This window comes from Salmo salar, chromosome 24 (assembly GCF_965601325.2).
Source record: "Salmo salar chromosome 24, fSalSal1, whole genome shotgun sequence".
In the NCBI taxonomy this organism is placed as follows: Eukaryota; Metazoa; Chordata; class Actinopteri; order Salmoniformes; family Salmonidae; genus Salmo; species Salmo salar.
In genome coordinates, this window is record NC_138314.1 from 1,535,257 (window position 1) to 1,551,774 (window position 16,518).

A 16,518-nucleotide genomic window follows, 5' to 3' on the forward strand; every position below is an offset into this window, starting at 1 on the left:
CCAGTGTCATATTTAATGGCGCCGGAGGGAATGGCTGCCGTTTTATGGGCTCCTAACCAACTGGTATTTTTTTTTGTTGCATTGTTTGTAACTCATTTTGTAAGTAATGTTGCTGCCACCGTCTCTTATGAGCGAAAAGAGCTTCTGGACATCAGAACAGCGATTACTCACCTTGAACTGGACGAAGATTTTTTCTTTAATAAGTCTGACGCAAAAGGTATACTGCTATGTCAATACAAAGCCCAAATCACTGTCATCAGTGTAAAGAAAAGACGGAGGAGAATGGGGAGAAGGGCGGGTTCCTTGTAAGAATTGGCAGACGAGTAGGTAAACCACCACTACCCTTCATATCATTGGAAAATAAACTGGACGATCTACGATTAAGACTATCCTACCAACGGGACATTAAAAAACGGTAATATCTTATGTTTCACCGAGACGTGGTTGAATGACGACACGGATAATATAGAGCTGTCTGGCTTCTCCGTGCATCGGCAGAACAGAGCATCTACGTCTTGTAAGACGAGGGGCGGGGGTGTGTGTCTATTTGTCAATAATTGCTTGTGCAGAATGTCTAAAATTTAACAAGTCTCGAGGTAGAATACCTCATGATAAGCTGAAGACCACGCTATCTACTAAGAGAGTTCTCATCTATATTATTCGTAGCCGTCTATTTCCAACCACAAACCGATGCTGGCACTAAGTCCGCACTTAACGAGCGGTATAAGGCCATAAAGAAACAAGAAAATGCTAATCTACAAGCGGCGCTCCTAGTTGCCGGGGACTTTAATGCAGACAAACTTAAATACGTTTTACCTCATTTCTACCAGCATTTCACATCTGCAACCAAAGGGGAAAAAAACTATAGACCACCTTTAATCCACACACAGAAACGCATACAAAGCTCTCCCTCGTCATCCATTTGGCAAATCTGACCATAATTCTATCCTGATTCCTGCTTACAAGCAAAAATTAAGCAGGAAGTACCAGTGACTTGCTCAATACGGAAGTGGTTAGAGATGACGCGGATGCTACACTGCAGGACTGTTTTGCTAGCACAGACTGGAACATGTTTTAGGATTCATCCAATGGCGGAGTATACAACCTCAGTCACTGGTTTCATCAATAAGTGCATTGACGACGTTGCCCCAACAGTGACCATACGTACATTTTCTGTGCTTTTCACTGTTGGGGCGACGTCATCAATGCACTTATTATTATTACAGGCAAAATCCTCAACGAACTAAAGGCTAGAGCTACTGCTTTCAAGGAGCGGGTAACTAACCCGGACACTTATAAGATATCCTGCTATGCCCTCAGACGAACCATCAAACAGGCAAAGCATCAATACAGGACTAAGATTGAATCCTACTACACCAGCTCTGACACTCGTCGGATGTGGCAAGGCTTGAAAAATATTACGGACTACAAAGGGAAACCCAGCCGCTAGCTGCCCAGATGTGAGCCAACCAGATGAGCTTAATGCCTTTTATGCTCGCTTCGAGGCAAGTAACACTGAAGCTGTGAGTATAACAGAACTGATATGGCAGGCGAAACCCCGAGGACAAACCATCCCCCCCAAAGAAAATTCAGCTTACCACTGTTTTCAATGGCTGTCACTTTATTATAAGGCGAAATCCTCCCAGATTGCAGTTCCTAGGGCTTCCACTAGATGTCAACAGTCTTTAGAAAGAGTTTCATGCTGGTTTTTGGAAAAATTTGCCAGAAATTGTAGTTTTTCTAGGTGGCTCCCATTTTGGCTGTAGTGTTTCCAAGCGCGTGGAGGAGAGCTCGTTCTTTGGTATTTTTCTCCGGTAAAGACAATAACGATTCTCCGTCTTACATTTTTGCGTTTATTTACGTATTAGGGTACCTAAGGTTTGATTATAAACGTTGTTTGACTTGTTTGGAAAAGTTTATTAGTAACGTTTGGGATTCATTTTGTATGCATTTTGATGGAGGGAAACTGGGTGGATTATTGACTGAAGCACACCAGCTAAACTGAGTTTTTATGGATATAAAGAAGGACATTAACAAACAAAAGGACCATTTGTGATGTATCAGGGACCTTTTGGAGTGCCAACGGAAGAAGATCATCAAAGGTAAAGCATTTATAATATCACTATTTCTGACTTTCGTGGCACACCTGCCTGGTTGAAATATGTTTTTCATGCTTTTGAATGCGGGGCGCTGTCCTCAGATAATTGCATGGTGTGCTTTCGCCGTAAAGCCTATTTGAAATCTGACACAGCGGCTGGATTAACAAGAAGTTAAGGTTTATTTTGATGTATGTAATGGAAATTATATGATTAAAGGTTTGACTAAATGATTTCACTCAGAAACCCTATAACCTGTTGAAATAAGGCTATAATAATGGGTTAACCTCTATGGGACCGGCGGGACGAATTCGTCCCACCTACGTAACAGCCAGTTGAATCCTGTGGCGCGATTTTCAAAACCTTTGAAATGCTATTACTTCAATTTCTCAAACATATGACTATTTTACAGCTATTTAAAGACAAGACTCTCGTTAATCTAACCACACTGTCCGATTTCAAAAAGGCTTTACAACAAAAGCAAAACATTAGATTATGTCAGCAGAGTACACAGCCAGAAATAATCAGACACCCATTTTTCAAGCTAGCATATAATGTCACAAAAACCCAGAAGACAGCTAACTGCAGCACTAACGTTTGATGATCTTCATCAGATGACACACCTAGGACATTATGTTATACAAAACATGCATTTTTTGTTCAATCAAGTTCATATTTATATCAAAAACCAGCTTTTTACATTAGCATGTGACGTTCAGAAAAAGCATACCCCCGCAAACTTCTGGGGAATTTAATAACAATTTACTAAATTACTCACGATAAACGTTCACAAAAAGCATAACAATTATTTAAAGAATTATAGATACATTACTCCTCTATGCACTCGATATGTCCGATTTTAAAATAGCTTTTCGGATGAAGCACATTTTGCAATATTCTGAGTAGATAGCCCGGCATCACAGGGCTAGCTATTTAGACACCCGGCAAGTTTAGCCTTCACCAAAATCCCATTTACTATAACAAAAATGGTCTTACCTTTCCTGTTCTTCGTCAGAATGCATTCCCAGGACTTCTACTTCAATAACAAATGTTGGTTTGGTCCCAAATAATCCATCGTTATATCCAAACAGCGTCGTTTTGTTCGTGCGTTCTAGACACTATCCGAAATGGTAAATAACGGTCGTGCACATGGCGCATTTCGTGACAAAAAAATTCGAAATATTCCATTACCGTACTTCGAAGCATGTCAACCGCTGTTTAAAATCAATTTTTATGCCATTATTCTCGTAAAAAAGCGATAATATTCCGACCGGGAATCTGCAATTAGCTAAACAGCCGAAGGAAAATACTGCACGGGGTCGAATCGGGCACGCGCCTAATTCCATTGTCCTCTGATGGGCCACTTGGAAAAGGCGATAATGTGTTTCAGCCTGAGGCTGCCTCGTCATCGTTCAGGTTTTTCCCGGGCTCTGAGAGCCTATTGGAGCCCTAGGAAATGTCACGTTACAGCTAAGATCCTGACTCTTCAATACACAGAAGCAAGAACAACAACACCTTGTCAGACAGGCCACTTCCTGCATGAAACCTTCTCAGGTTTTTGCCTGCCATAGGAGTTCTGTTATACTCACAGACACCATTCAAACAGTTTTAGAAACTTTAGGGTGTTTTCTATCCAAAGCCAATAATTATATGCATATTCTAGTTACTGGGCAGGAGTCGTAACCAGATTAAATCGGTACGTTTTTTATCCGGATGTGAAAATACTGCCCCCTAGCCCAAAGAAGTTAAAAACTATATTGCAATACTGTGTGTAAGACACTGATACCACTTCAAAATTAGCAGGGCAGAGTTGATAAAACGACCTTGGGAAAGGAACAGGAGAAGAGGCCTCCTTAAGTTAGGGAGAGAAACAACGGCCTGGGAACAGCTAGGTTGGTAAAAGATAAGGTGACAGGTGGTCTGGGTACTGTGGAAAAATACAGTCGCTTAAAGCTGGGTGGAGTTCTCTACTGATGTAACTTAGTGTGTGTGTGTGTTAATATAAAAGGCTTTGTACATTGTAAGGATTTTCAGAGCTCTCATAAATAAACGGTTTGAACCTTTTAGGCTGGCTATCCGTCTGCTTCATTCAACCAGAATCTTACACACTCTGGTGGGGTAGACTGAGTAGTTTAATTGAAGTTCGGCTTAAGAACATTGATAACTTAATTCACATAACAATGTATTACACTTGTGATTTTATGAAAGTTAAATATTTATAATTCTGAGGTTTGAATTTCGCGCTCTGCAATTTCACTGGATGTTGGCCAGGTGGGACGCTACCTAAGATTAAACAGGTCAACATTCACAAAGCTGCGGGTCCAGACGGATTACCAGGACTTGTACTCAAAGCATGCGCAGACCAACTGGCAAGTGTCTTCACTGACATTTTCGACCTCTCCCTGACTGAGTCTGTAATACCTATATGTTTCAAACAGACCACCATAGACCCTGTCTTCCATGCTGATTCTCAGCACCGCGTGCTTAGTCCCATCCTGTACTCCCATGACTGCATGGCTAACGATGACTCCAAAACCATCATTACGTTTGATGACGACACAACAGCGGTAGGCCTGATCACCAACAATGATGAGACCCCCCCCACCCCTTTGTTTTTACACTGCTGCTACTCGCTGTTTATTAACTATGCATAGTCGTTTTACAAATTACCTAACTTGTATCCCCGCACATTGACTCGGTACCCCTGCATACAGCCTCATTATTGTTATGTAATTTTATTTTGTTCATTTTTTATTATTATTATTAATATATATATATATATATATATATATATATATATATATATATATATATATATATATATATATATATATATATATATATATATATATATATATATATATATATATATATATATTATTTTACTTTAGTTCATTTAGTAAATATTTATTTATTGAACTGCATTGTTGGTTAAGGGCTTGTAAAGTAAGCATTTCACCTGTTGTATTCGGCACATGTGACTTGATTTGAAAGCAGACGGACCCAGGTTTTTTTTATAGGATTTTGCCTGTTCTTAGGTCTATTCCATTTCTTTTCATCCCCCCAAACTCCCTAGTCCTTGCCGATGACAAGCATACCTTAACCTGTCTGGGAACCTGGGACGCTTGCGTCCCACCCTAGTCAACAGCCAGTGGAATCTCGTCGCGCGAAATACAAATACCTCATAAATGCTATAACTTCAATTTCTCAAACATTAGATTGTTAACCTGTTGGGTCTAGGGGGCAGCATTTGCACGTCTGGATAAAAAAAATGTACCCGATTTAATCTGGTTACTAATCCTACCCAGTAACTAGAATATGCATATACTTATTATATATGGATAGAAAACACTCTAAAGTTTCCAAAACTGTTTGAATGGTGTCTGTGAGTATAACAGAACTCATTTGGCAGGCAAAACCCTGAGACATTTTCTGACAGGAAGTGGATACCTGATGTGTTGTATTGAGTTTAAACCTATCCCATTGAAAAACACAGGGGTTTAGGAATATTTTGGCACTTCCTATTGCTTCCACTAGATGTCACCAGCCTTTACAAAGTGTTTTGAGTCTTCTGGAGGGAGATCTGACCGAACAAGAGCCATGGAACGGTGATGTCCCATTAGACACCTGGCGCGCTACTTCATGTTGGGTACCCTCGTTCCAATACGTTATAAAAGGCTATGCATTCGTCCACCTTGAATATTATTCATGTTCTGGTTAAAAAAGGCCCTAATGATTTATGCTATACAACGTTTGACATGTTTGAACGAACGGAAATATATTTTTTCCCCTCGTTCATGACGAGAAGTCCGGCTGGCTTACATCATGTGCTAACGAGACGGAGATTTTTGGACATAAATGATGAGCTTTTTTGAACAAAACTACATTCGTTATGGACCTGTGATACCTGGAAGTGACATCTGATGAAGAGAATCAAAGGTAATGGATTATTTACATAGTATTTTCGATTTTAGATCTCCCCAACATGACGTCTAGTCTGTATCGCAACGCGTATTTTTCTGGGCACAGTGCTCAGATTATTGCAAAGTGTGATTTCCCAGTAAGGTTATTTTTAAATCTGGCAAGTTGATTGCGTTCAAAAGATGTAAATCTATAATTCTTTAAATGACAATATAATATTTTACCAATGTTTTCTAATTTTAATTATTTAATTTGTGACGCTGACTTGACTGCCGGTTATTGGAGGGAAACGATTTCCTCAACATCAATGCCATAGTAAAACGCTGTTTTTGTATATAAATATGAACTTGATAGAACTAAAAATGCATGCATTGTCTAACATAATGTCCTAGGAGTGTCATCTGATGGAGATTGTAAAAGGTTAGTGTATCATTTTAGCTGGTTTTATGGTTTTGGTGACCCTGTCTTTGACTTGACAAAACATTACACACAACTCTTGTAAATGTACTGTCCTAACATACTCTAAATTTATGCTTTCGCCGTAAAACCTTTTTGAAATCGTAAAACGTGGTTAGATTAAGGAGATGTTTATCTTTCAAATGGTGTAACATAGTTGTATTTTTGAAAAATTTGAATTTTGACATTTATTTGGATTCAAATTTGCCGCTCTTGAAATGCACCTGCTGTTGATGGAGTGCACCACGGGTGGCACGCTAGCGTCCCACCTAGCCCCAAGAGGTTAAGAGAGTACCCTGCCAAAAAAAAATCACACTGCCATTTTCAAAGCAACTAGCATGCATCACAAATACCCAAAACACAGCTAAATGCAGCACTAACCTTTGACAATCTTCATCAGATGACACTCCTAGGACATCATGTTACACAATACATGCATTTTCTGTTCGATAAAGTTCATATTTATATATAAAAACAGCATTTTACATCGGCGTGTGACGTTCAGAAAATATTTTCCCTCAAATGCTTCCGGGGGAATCAGTGCTACAATTTACAAAATTACTATTCGAAAACATTGTTAAAATTTTATATTGTCATTCAAAGAATTATAATAGATTAACATCTCGTGAATGCAACCGCATTGCCAGATTTAAAAATAACTTTACTGGGAAATCACACTTTGCAATAAACGAGGTGCTATGCTCAGAAAAATAGGCTAGGCGATACAGGTTAGCGCCATCTTGGAACCATCTAAAATCAAATATACTATTGTAAATATTCCCTTACCTTTGATTATCTTCATCAAAAGGCACTTCCAGGAATCCCAGGTCCACAACAAATGTAGTTTTGTTCGAAAAAGTTAGTAATTTATGTCCCAATAGCTCCTTCTTGTTAGCGCGTTCCGAAGGCTACTCATAATGTACGAGGCGCGCGGGACTTATCGTCACGAATGTGCAAAGAATATATATTTATGTTAGTTCAAACATGTCAAACGTTGTATAACATAAATCTTTAGGGCCTTTTTCAATCAGAGCTTCAATAATATTCAAGGCGGACGATTGCATCGTCTTACTAAACGTTTCGGAACTAAAGGGTACCCACGGGCGCCCGCGTCATAGTAGTAATGACCCTCCCCCTATGACCAACTTTCCAGGCCTCTCGTTCGGTCAGTTTTTACCGGAGAAGACTCAAACCACTAAATGAATCCTAACTCACGGTGTGTTTCATAGGCAAAGTGTTGAAGGTGATTCCACAAAACAGATTTCCACTTCCTGCATGGAATCTTCTCAGGTTTTTGCCGGCCATATGAGTTCTGTTATACTCACAGACACCATTCAAACAGTTTTAGAAACTTTAGAGTGTTTTCTATCCAAATCTACTAATTATATGCATATTCTAGTTACTGGGCAGGAGTAGTAACCAGATTAAATCGGGTACGTTTTTTATCCGGCCGTGCAAATACTGCCCCCTAGCCCCAACAGGTTAACATGCAGCCATTACCCTACTTGAAAATATGAAGAGTGGTACTAAGTGATGCTTTGTGTTGGATTTGCCCCAAACATAACGCTTTGTATTCAGGACATACATTTTATTGCTTTGCCACATTTTTTGGGGCGATTTGATGCGACAAAATGAACGTTTGTAGCCAATCTGAGCTCATGCCTGCCTTGAATTTAATTGTGAATATGGCTGAGATAATTGAACAAAATAATTATGCTGAGGGTCAACTAGCCAGCTAGCCAACTTGTGCCAAAGCTAGGCTGCTCGGACGAGACGTGAACCTGGGAGCCTGGCTAGCAAGCTAGCTATAAAACTAACTGAATAGATACAATTTCAATAATGTAGGCTATCTGGCCTGAATTACATTTTAAATATGGCTTAGATATGGCTGAGAACAAAATATTTTGAGCGTCAATATTGTCAGGATATAACATTAGCCTCTCTAGGCTAGGCGGGACGAATTCGTCCCACCTACGTAACAGCCACTGCTATCCTGTGGCGCGATTTTCAAAACCTTAAAAATCCTATTACTTCAATTTCTCAAACATATGACTATTTTACAGCCATTTAAAGACAAGACTCTCGTTAATCTAACCACACTGTCCGATTTCAAAAAGGCTTTACAACGAAAGCAAAACATTAGATTATGTCAGCAGAGTACCAAGCCAGAAATAATCAGACACCCATTTTTCAAGCCAGCATATAATGTCACCAAAACCCAGAAGACAGCTAAATGCAGCACTCACCTTTGATGATCTTCATCAGATGACAACCCTAGGACATTATGTTATACAATACATGCATGTTTTGTTCAATCAAGTTCATATTTATATCAAAAACCAGCTTTTTACATTAGCATGTGACGTTCAGAACTAGCATACCCCCCGCAAACTTCCGGGGAATTCGCTAACATTTTACTAAATTACTCACGATAAACGTTCACAAAAAGCATAACAATTATTTTAAGAATTATAGATACAGACCTCCTCTATGCACTCGATATGTCCGATTTTAAAATAGCTTTTTGGTGAAAGCACATTTTGCAATATTCTAAGTACATAGCCCAGGCATCACGGGCTCGCTATTTAGACACCCGGCAAGTTTAGCACTCACCATAATCATATTTACTATTATAAAAGTTTCATTACCTTTTGTTGTCTTCGTCAGAATACACACCCAGGACTGCTACTTCAATAACAAATGTTGGTTTGGTCCAAAATAATCCATCGTTATATCCGAATAGCGGCGTTTTGTTCGTGCGTTCCAGACACTATCCGAAATAGTAAAGAAGTGTCACGCGCATGGCGCAATTCGTGACAATAAAATTCTAAGTATTCCATTACCGTACTTCGAAGCATGTCAACCGCTGTTTAAAATCAATTTTTACGACATTTTTCTCGTAGAAAAGCGATAATATTCCGACAGGGAATCTCCTTTTCGGCAAACAGAGGAAAAAATCCCAAAGGCGGGGGCGGTCGGTGTCACGCGCATAAGCTAGTGTCTCTTGATCGGCCACTTGAGAAAGGCGATAATGTGTTTCAGCCTGGGGCTGGAATGACGACATTCTGTTTTTTCCCGGGCTCTGAGCGCCTATGGACGACGTGGGAAGTGTCACGTTAGAGCAGAGATCCTTAGTAAATGATAGAGATGGAAAAGAAGTTCAACAAATGGTCAGACAGGCCACTTCCTGTAAAGGAATCTCTCAGGTTTTGACCTGCCATTTGAGTTCTGTTATACTCACAGACACCATTCAAACAGTTTTAGAAAATTTAGGGTGTTTTCTATCCATATGTAATAAGGATATGCATATTCTAGTTACTGGGTAGGAGTGGTAACCAGATTAAATCGGGTATGTTTTTTATCCAGCCGTGTCAATGCTGCCCCCTAGCCCTAACAGGTTAACTAGCTAGCTAAAAACGAGTGTAGCCATCTAGCAACTGCTGCTAAGGTACAAGAGAGTGGCTAGGTTTCATGTTTGCGTAACAGCTTGGTACATATAACAGGTAGATTTCCAATGAGGACATGCTGCATATTTCACTTTGAATGAGACAGTATAGCTGTGTTCGAATACTCATACTAACCATACTATTTGTGACATAAATTGAGTATGTTGTATGCTTATTGGTCATAGTATAGGTATAGTTAGTATGCCAAAAGTTACCAAATGTAGTACTACATTCACCAAAATACAAAGAATATAGGCAGTGGACACTATTTCCGTGTTTTTAGGGCCCATAACGCAATTCTTCATAAAATGGGCGTGGCTTCACAACATTTTCAGATATAAAGAAAATCCGATGAGTGGATACAAATTCTTTGCTTTAACAAAAACATTTTTTTTGCAATGTAATAAAGTAATGCCTTTTCAAATAAGATAAGTTACACGTTATGTTGGCTAACAATTTGTTAGCTACACTATCCTTACGAACCGCATAGCATATCATTACAGCAGTATGTACCGGTATGCTAGCTTGCTACCAAACGTTAGTTGGCTACTAAAGATGTGTTCGTAAATTCAGAACGGTTCGGTTACGGAGCTGAGGAGCAGGGTTTATCCGAGCGTTCTGACCTCACAACGGCAGTCAAGCACCCAAGCTAACTGGCTAACATTGGCTAGCATGCTAGCTACTTCCAGACACAAATAAGAGAACACCTCACTCTGACCATTTTACTCGCCCTAGCAGAGCTGGTTAGGCTGTTTTCATGTTATCCTGAGCGTTGCTGACAATTTAATTACGCTTTTTTGCCGACGTTTACTGACATCAGCCATATTCAACGGGTGTTGAGTGTTCGTAAATTCATCAGTTATTCTGTGTTCTGGCACACTCAGACGGGAATGCTCTGAAATCGGAGTGAATAGCCAGAGTGAATTTACGAACGCAACCTATTGACTTAATTATTCAAGTGATTCTTAGCTTAGCTAAGTGGTATAGTCGTTGTGCGTTCTTAATGGACATTGTTAATGAAGTCGTAAGATGTCTAGCTAGCAAGAAGTTGCGTAGCAACAGCATCAACTTCCGGTAGACAGGCGAAGCGCTAGTACTCTCAACTGAAAGTTTACCGTTCATTGACAGTATATTAAAAATTAACTAATAGTATATAGTATATACTCATTAAGTATGTAGTATGTTAGTATGGGTATTTGAACACAGCTTATGATCTGTAATCCTAATTCTGTCTATCATTTTGTTTCTACTTCAACAATAATTAAATATTAGCCTGTTAACCCTATGTAATTAATTAGCTTTCCTTCATGATTTTCTGTAAAATATAGCAGAGAAAAGATTGTTGTTCATTCTCTGATATTCAACCGGAAGGCACTTCTGATATGTAATCTTTCGCTGTCATTGAAGTGTCACTGTTTTAAACTTACCGACATGTCCCTATAGAAGAATGCAACATTTCTATCCATCTTTCCAGCAAGAAAACTATCGTTGCGTCTATAATATACTGTACCATGGGGTTTTATACTGTATATTTAAATACTGTATTCTCAACATAGCTCATTCTAATATTTCAACTACTGTTCATTGCATTTTAGTTATACTGTTTATACACACCACATATCTATTTATATGCTGGAAGCTTGACATAGATAGCGCACTCTAATATATTTACTGCTGTACATACTGTATCATTCTTAGTACATCTTGCGTAAATTTATCCTGTGTATATATGAACAGATTGCATTACTGTTATAATACTTTTTGGGTTGTCAATTGGATTCGTTCCAACATTTCTTGATTTCTTTTACATTTCGATTTTTTTGTGTACTTGTTTGACAATTGTGCTGCATTGCTAGGAGCTAGTAACATAAGCATCTTGCTGCACCTGGTATAACATCTGCTAAACTGTGTACACAAGCAATAAACTTTTATGTGAACATAAAAATATTGTCTCAATTACATTGTGTAATTTATTGACGGTCCCTAACTACCCCCAGAGATCAGCTATCCAAAGTTAAACCAACTTTGCCTTGGTCGCACACCAGTCGGCTGAAGCTAATTGTCAGAATAATTTGTCTAACTCTTCCTACCTGCAAAAACACACCTGAGACACCGACATCAAACCACACACAGAAACTAACTCACGTTTGAATTCAGTCATGGCCGCTAGCGTTAATTAATTAACCAAATCTAAAACGAGGCCAGTGTTTTCTGTGATATGAATAAGATTAAATAGAAATAAAAGCTAATTGACCAACTTAGCTTGATTGCATTTAGATGAATATATTTGAGTCATTTAGCAGACGCTCCAATCCAGAGGGACAATAAGCACATTCAATTGAGGAAGGTGAACCAACAACCACATAGTAAAACCTTGATTGGATGTGTGCGCAGAGGTTGACAACAACACAGCTTTTACAGCCAGTGTGAGCATTATCATGGAGCTGCACACAGGGGCCCATTTCTCTCCAGCTCCATCAGCTTTCCAGCTAGTAAACATATGGTGGGTGATTCCTCACCACTGTAGATTCTGCTAAACAAGATACCCCATGTGCACCAATAAGCTCATTCCTCCAAGACCTGAATGTGCGCTGATAAATATATATTCCCCCTGGAGCGGTGGAGTCCAGATGGAACTAAATGAGACCTGAAAGGCAGAGAGACCATTAACATGCAGTCGCACGCACCCACATACGAGAGCACACACGCACACACAGATCAGGTAACAAGCCACTGTTCTGTCACTTAAGAGTCAAACCAGCAACAATTTTCAACAACATCCAGAGGAGTCCTGAGGGACATCAGGTAACTTCTCTACTCTCCACACCTCTATCTCTGCCTCTTCATGTCTCCTCTCCTGCTCTTTATGCATCTGCCTTCCTCTTCTCTCTACCTCCTATTTGGATCAATTCTCCCCTCCTCCTTTTAAAACAAATTTAAAAAAATGCAGTTCCTGAAGCAGAGGTGATGTAAGATCCTCTCCCACACATACACACACACAAACACTAACAAGCAGCTCCATTATATTAGCATTATAGATCAATTCTACCTCCCCCAATTATACTCCCTCTTATACTCCCTCTAGCTCTGTTCGGTTCCCAGTCTCTCTCTAGGGCCTACTCTACGTATGGAAAACAAACTATCACAGCGCTCTCACACACACACACACACAAAAAACACCCACACACAAAACACCCACACACATCACCAATAAGCTTTATTGGAGGCCATAACTTAGTGATTTGGATGGCGTCTGACATCAAACCCCACTGGAGGTGTTGACTCAGCTCTATGGGGTACAGGGGGAGGGAGGTGTGTGTGTATTGAAAAGTGTATATAGCACTATGTTACCAGTGAAGCCAGGGAGGCATATGTCAGGAAGGCTAAAACACACCATGACGACGAACGTCTAAAAGCAGTGGGTGGCTGTAGTGTTCGCAATCACCATGTGTGTGGTGATTTAACATGTAGATTCGTCAAGATTGAACAGAAAATGACCGCCGACTTTCTGGTCAGAGATGATAGGATGGCCACCCGCTGCTTTTTACCGTTCAACAGCACGGTGTGTTTTGGCCTTTACACTTACAGTCAAGTGAACTATAGTGTAGAAAATAACACCCTCTTTACAATCAAACATTGGGGAGGTTTGACAATGCTGTGGGTTTACTTTGCTGCCTCTGGTACTGGGGGCCTTGAACATGTGCAAGACATGAAACCAACAGATTATCAAGGTGTTATGGAGTTCAATGTTCAACCCTTTGTCCAAAAACTGGGTCTCCTTTGAATTTCGTGGGTCTTTCAGCAGGACAACAACCCCAAACACACATAAAAAGCACCCAGTGTTGGTTCAAGAAGAAACGGCGGACTGTTCTGGAATGGCCAGTGATGAGCCCAGATCTGAATCCCATCAAAAACCTATGGTGATATCTGAAAACAGCAGTTGGTCGAAGGCAACCCACAAACATTGGAACAGTTTGAAGTTGAAGAGCGGGCCAAAATGCCAATAGAAAGGAGCTGCAAGCTCATTGATGGCTACAAAAAGCATGTGTTGGCAGTTCTTGGCCAAGGGCTATGTACCTAGCTCAGGGGTGCCAATAATTCTGCCATTTGTTTTTATTTTCAAAATTTAAATGGTAAATTCTGTAAAAAAACTATTGGTTCTGCAATGTTGAAAATCCAATTACAGGTAGCAGGGTGGTTAGAGCGTTAGGCCAGTAACCGAAAGGTTGCTGGATCGAATCCCCGAGCAGACAAGGTAAAAATCTGTCATTCTGCCCCTGAACAAGGCAGTTAACCCACTCACCCCAGTAGGCTGTCATTGTAAATAAGAATTTGTTCTTAACTGACTTGCCTAGTTAAATAAAAGGTTAAATAAATGTAAAAAAATTAAATCTATTTCTACTTATTTTAGAAAAAAAAATGTGCAAGGGTGCCACAATATTACGTCGTAATTGTATCTAAAGCGAAGGGACCCCCCCCCCCAAAAAAAAGAGTCTTGTTGTGGAAGTATGCTCGTTCAACGACTAGGATAGGATAATAGGATGACATACAGATGCATGCACACACTCACATCTCTGATGAAGTACTCCAGAGTAGCATAGGCGATAGCTATCCCGTCGTGGGTGCTGGTGCCCCGCCCCAACTCGTCCAGGATGACCAATGACCTCTCGGTTGCCCGGGTGACAATTTCCGAGGCTTCCGTCAGCTCCTCCATGAATGTGCTCCGGCCCTTATAGATGCTGTCAGACGCCCCCATTCTACCAACACACACATTAATTATGCTTTCAGACCTTCCCATCCTACAGACCAATAACACACAGGAGAGAAGAATTTTAGAATGAAATGTGTCTATTTCATTCTACTCATTTCATTTCTACATTTTACAGGCAGAGAGGAGGAACACAGCTTTAGGGTGTTTGTGTGTGTGAGTGTGTTCCACAAGGCAGTGAAAAGACAGAACAGTTTGTATTTGTACTAATACCTACACTTGTTGGACCTGTGTGACACCAATAGCCTACTGTCCACAATCTCCTTGCACAACATTGAACCCCCTCCTACAGACTCCGACTCAACTCACAGAACAAAAAATGAACAGAGAAGAGGGAAAAGAGAGGGATTGAGAGGGACACACACACACAGGTACATGACGTAACCAAAAATACGTGGACACCTGCTCGTCGAACATCTGATTCCAAAATCATGCGCATTAATATGGAGTCGGTCCCCCCTTTGCTGCTATAACAGCCCCCACTCTTCTGGGAAGGAATTCCACTAGATGTTGGAACATTGCTGTAGGGACTTGCTTCCATTCAGCCAAATAAGCATTAGTGAGGTCGGGCACTGATGTTGGGCGATTAGGCCTGGCTCGTTGTCGGCTTTCCAATTCATCGCAAAGGTGTTAGATGGGGTTGAGGTAAGTACTCTGTGCAGGCCAATCAAGTTCTTCCACACCTATCTCGATAAACCATTTCTGTATGGACCTCGTTTTTGTGCAGGAAAGGGCCTTTCCCAATCTGTTGGCAGAAAGTTGGAAGCACAGAATCGTCTAAAATGTCATTGTATGCTGTAGCGTTAAGATTTTGCTTCACTGGAACTAAGGGGCCTAGCCTGAACCATGAAAAACAGCCCCAGACCATTATTCCTCCTCCACCAAACTTTACAGTTTGCACTATGCATTGGGGCAGGTAGCGTTCTCTTGGTATCCTCCAAACCCAGATTAGTCCGTCGGACTGCCAGATGGTGAAGCGTCATTCATCACACCAGAGAACGTGTTTCTTGGCAGTCCTGTTCTGTGAGCTTGTGTGGCCCACCTCTTCGCGGCTGAGCCATTGTTGTTCCTAGACTTGTCCGCTTCACAATAACAGGGCAGAAATGTTGACGAACTGACTTGTTGGAAGGGTGGCATCCTATGACGGTGCCACGTTGAAAGTCACTGAGCTCTTCAGTACGGGCCATTCTACTGCCAATGTTTGTCTATGAAGATTGCATGGCTGTGTGCTCGATTTTATACACCGGTTAGCAACGGTTGTGGCTGAAATAGCCGGATCCACAAATTTGAATGTCCACATACTATTTCAAGTAATTTTAGAGGCTGTGTGTGTGTGTGTGTGTGTGTGTGTGTGTGTGTGTGTGTGTGTGTGTGTGTGTGTGTGTGTGTGTGTGTGTGTGTGGACGTGTTTAACTATTCTTGTGGGGACCGGAAGTCCCCACAAGAATAGTAAACAAACAAAACATTGACCAACTGGGGACATTTTGTTAGTCCCCACGAGGTCAAATGCTATTTCTAGGGGGTTTAGGGTTAAGGTAAGAATTAGTGTTAGAATTACGTCAAGGGTTAGGGTTAGGAGCTAGGGTTCATTTTAGGGTTAGGAGCTAGGGTTTCTTTTAGGGTTAGGTTTTTGGGTTACGGTTAGGGTAAGAGTACAGGTTAGGTAGGAGTTAGGGAAAATAGGATTTTGAATTGGACTGAATTGTGTCCCCACAAGGTTAGGTGTACATTACTGTGTGTGTGTGTGTGTGTGTGTGTGTGTCAGGGTTTCTGTTAGGAAAATGTGTTTACTGAACATTTGACTGGAAAGATTTTAATTTCCCCGACACCG

General features: G+C 40.6%; 1 protein-coding gene across 5 annotated transcripts in view; it reads right to left on the bottom strand.

The window, feature by feature from the left end:
- msh3 (mutS homolog 3 (E. coli)) overlaps positions 1-16,518 on the bottom strand; it is a 161,985-nt gene that overhangs the window by 42,772 nt on the left and 102,695 nt on the right. For 4 of the 5 annotated variants that reach the window (XM_045707205.2, XM_045707201.2, XM_045707200.2 and 1 more), the window contains one exon: positions 14,490-14,676. The exons of the other annotated variant lie outside the window; for it this stretch is intronic. In XM_045707205.2, coding sequence (XP_045563161.1) covers positions 14,490-14,676 — 187 coding nt within the window. The remainder of the gene's footprint in view (positions 1-14,489; positions 14,677-16,518) is intronic. 5 annotated transcript variants of the gene reach the window in all.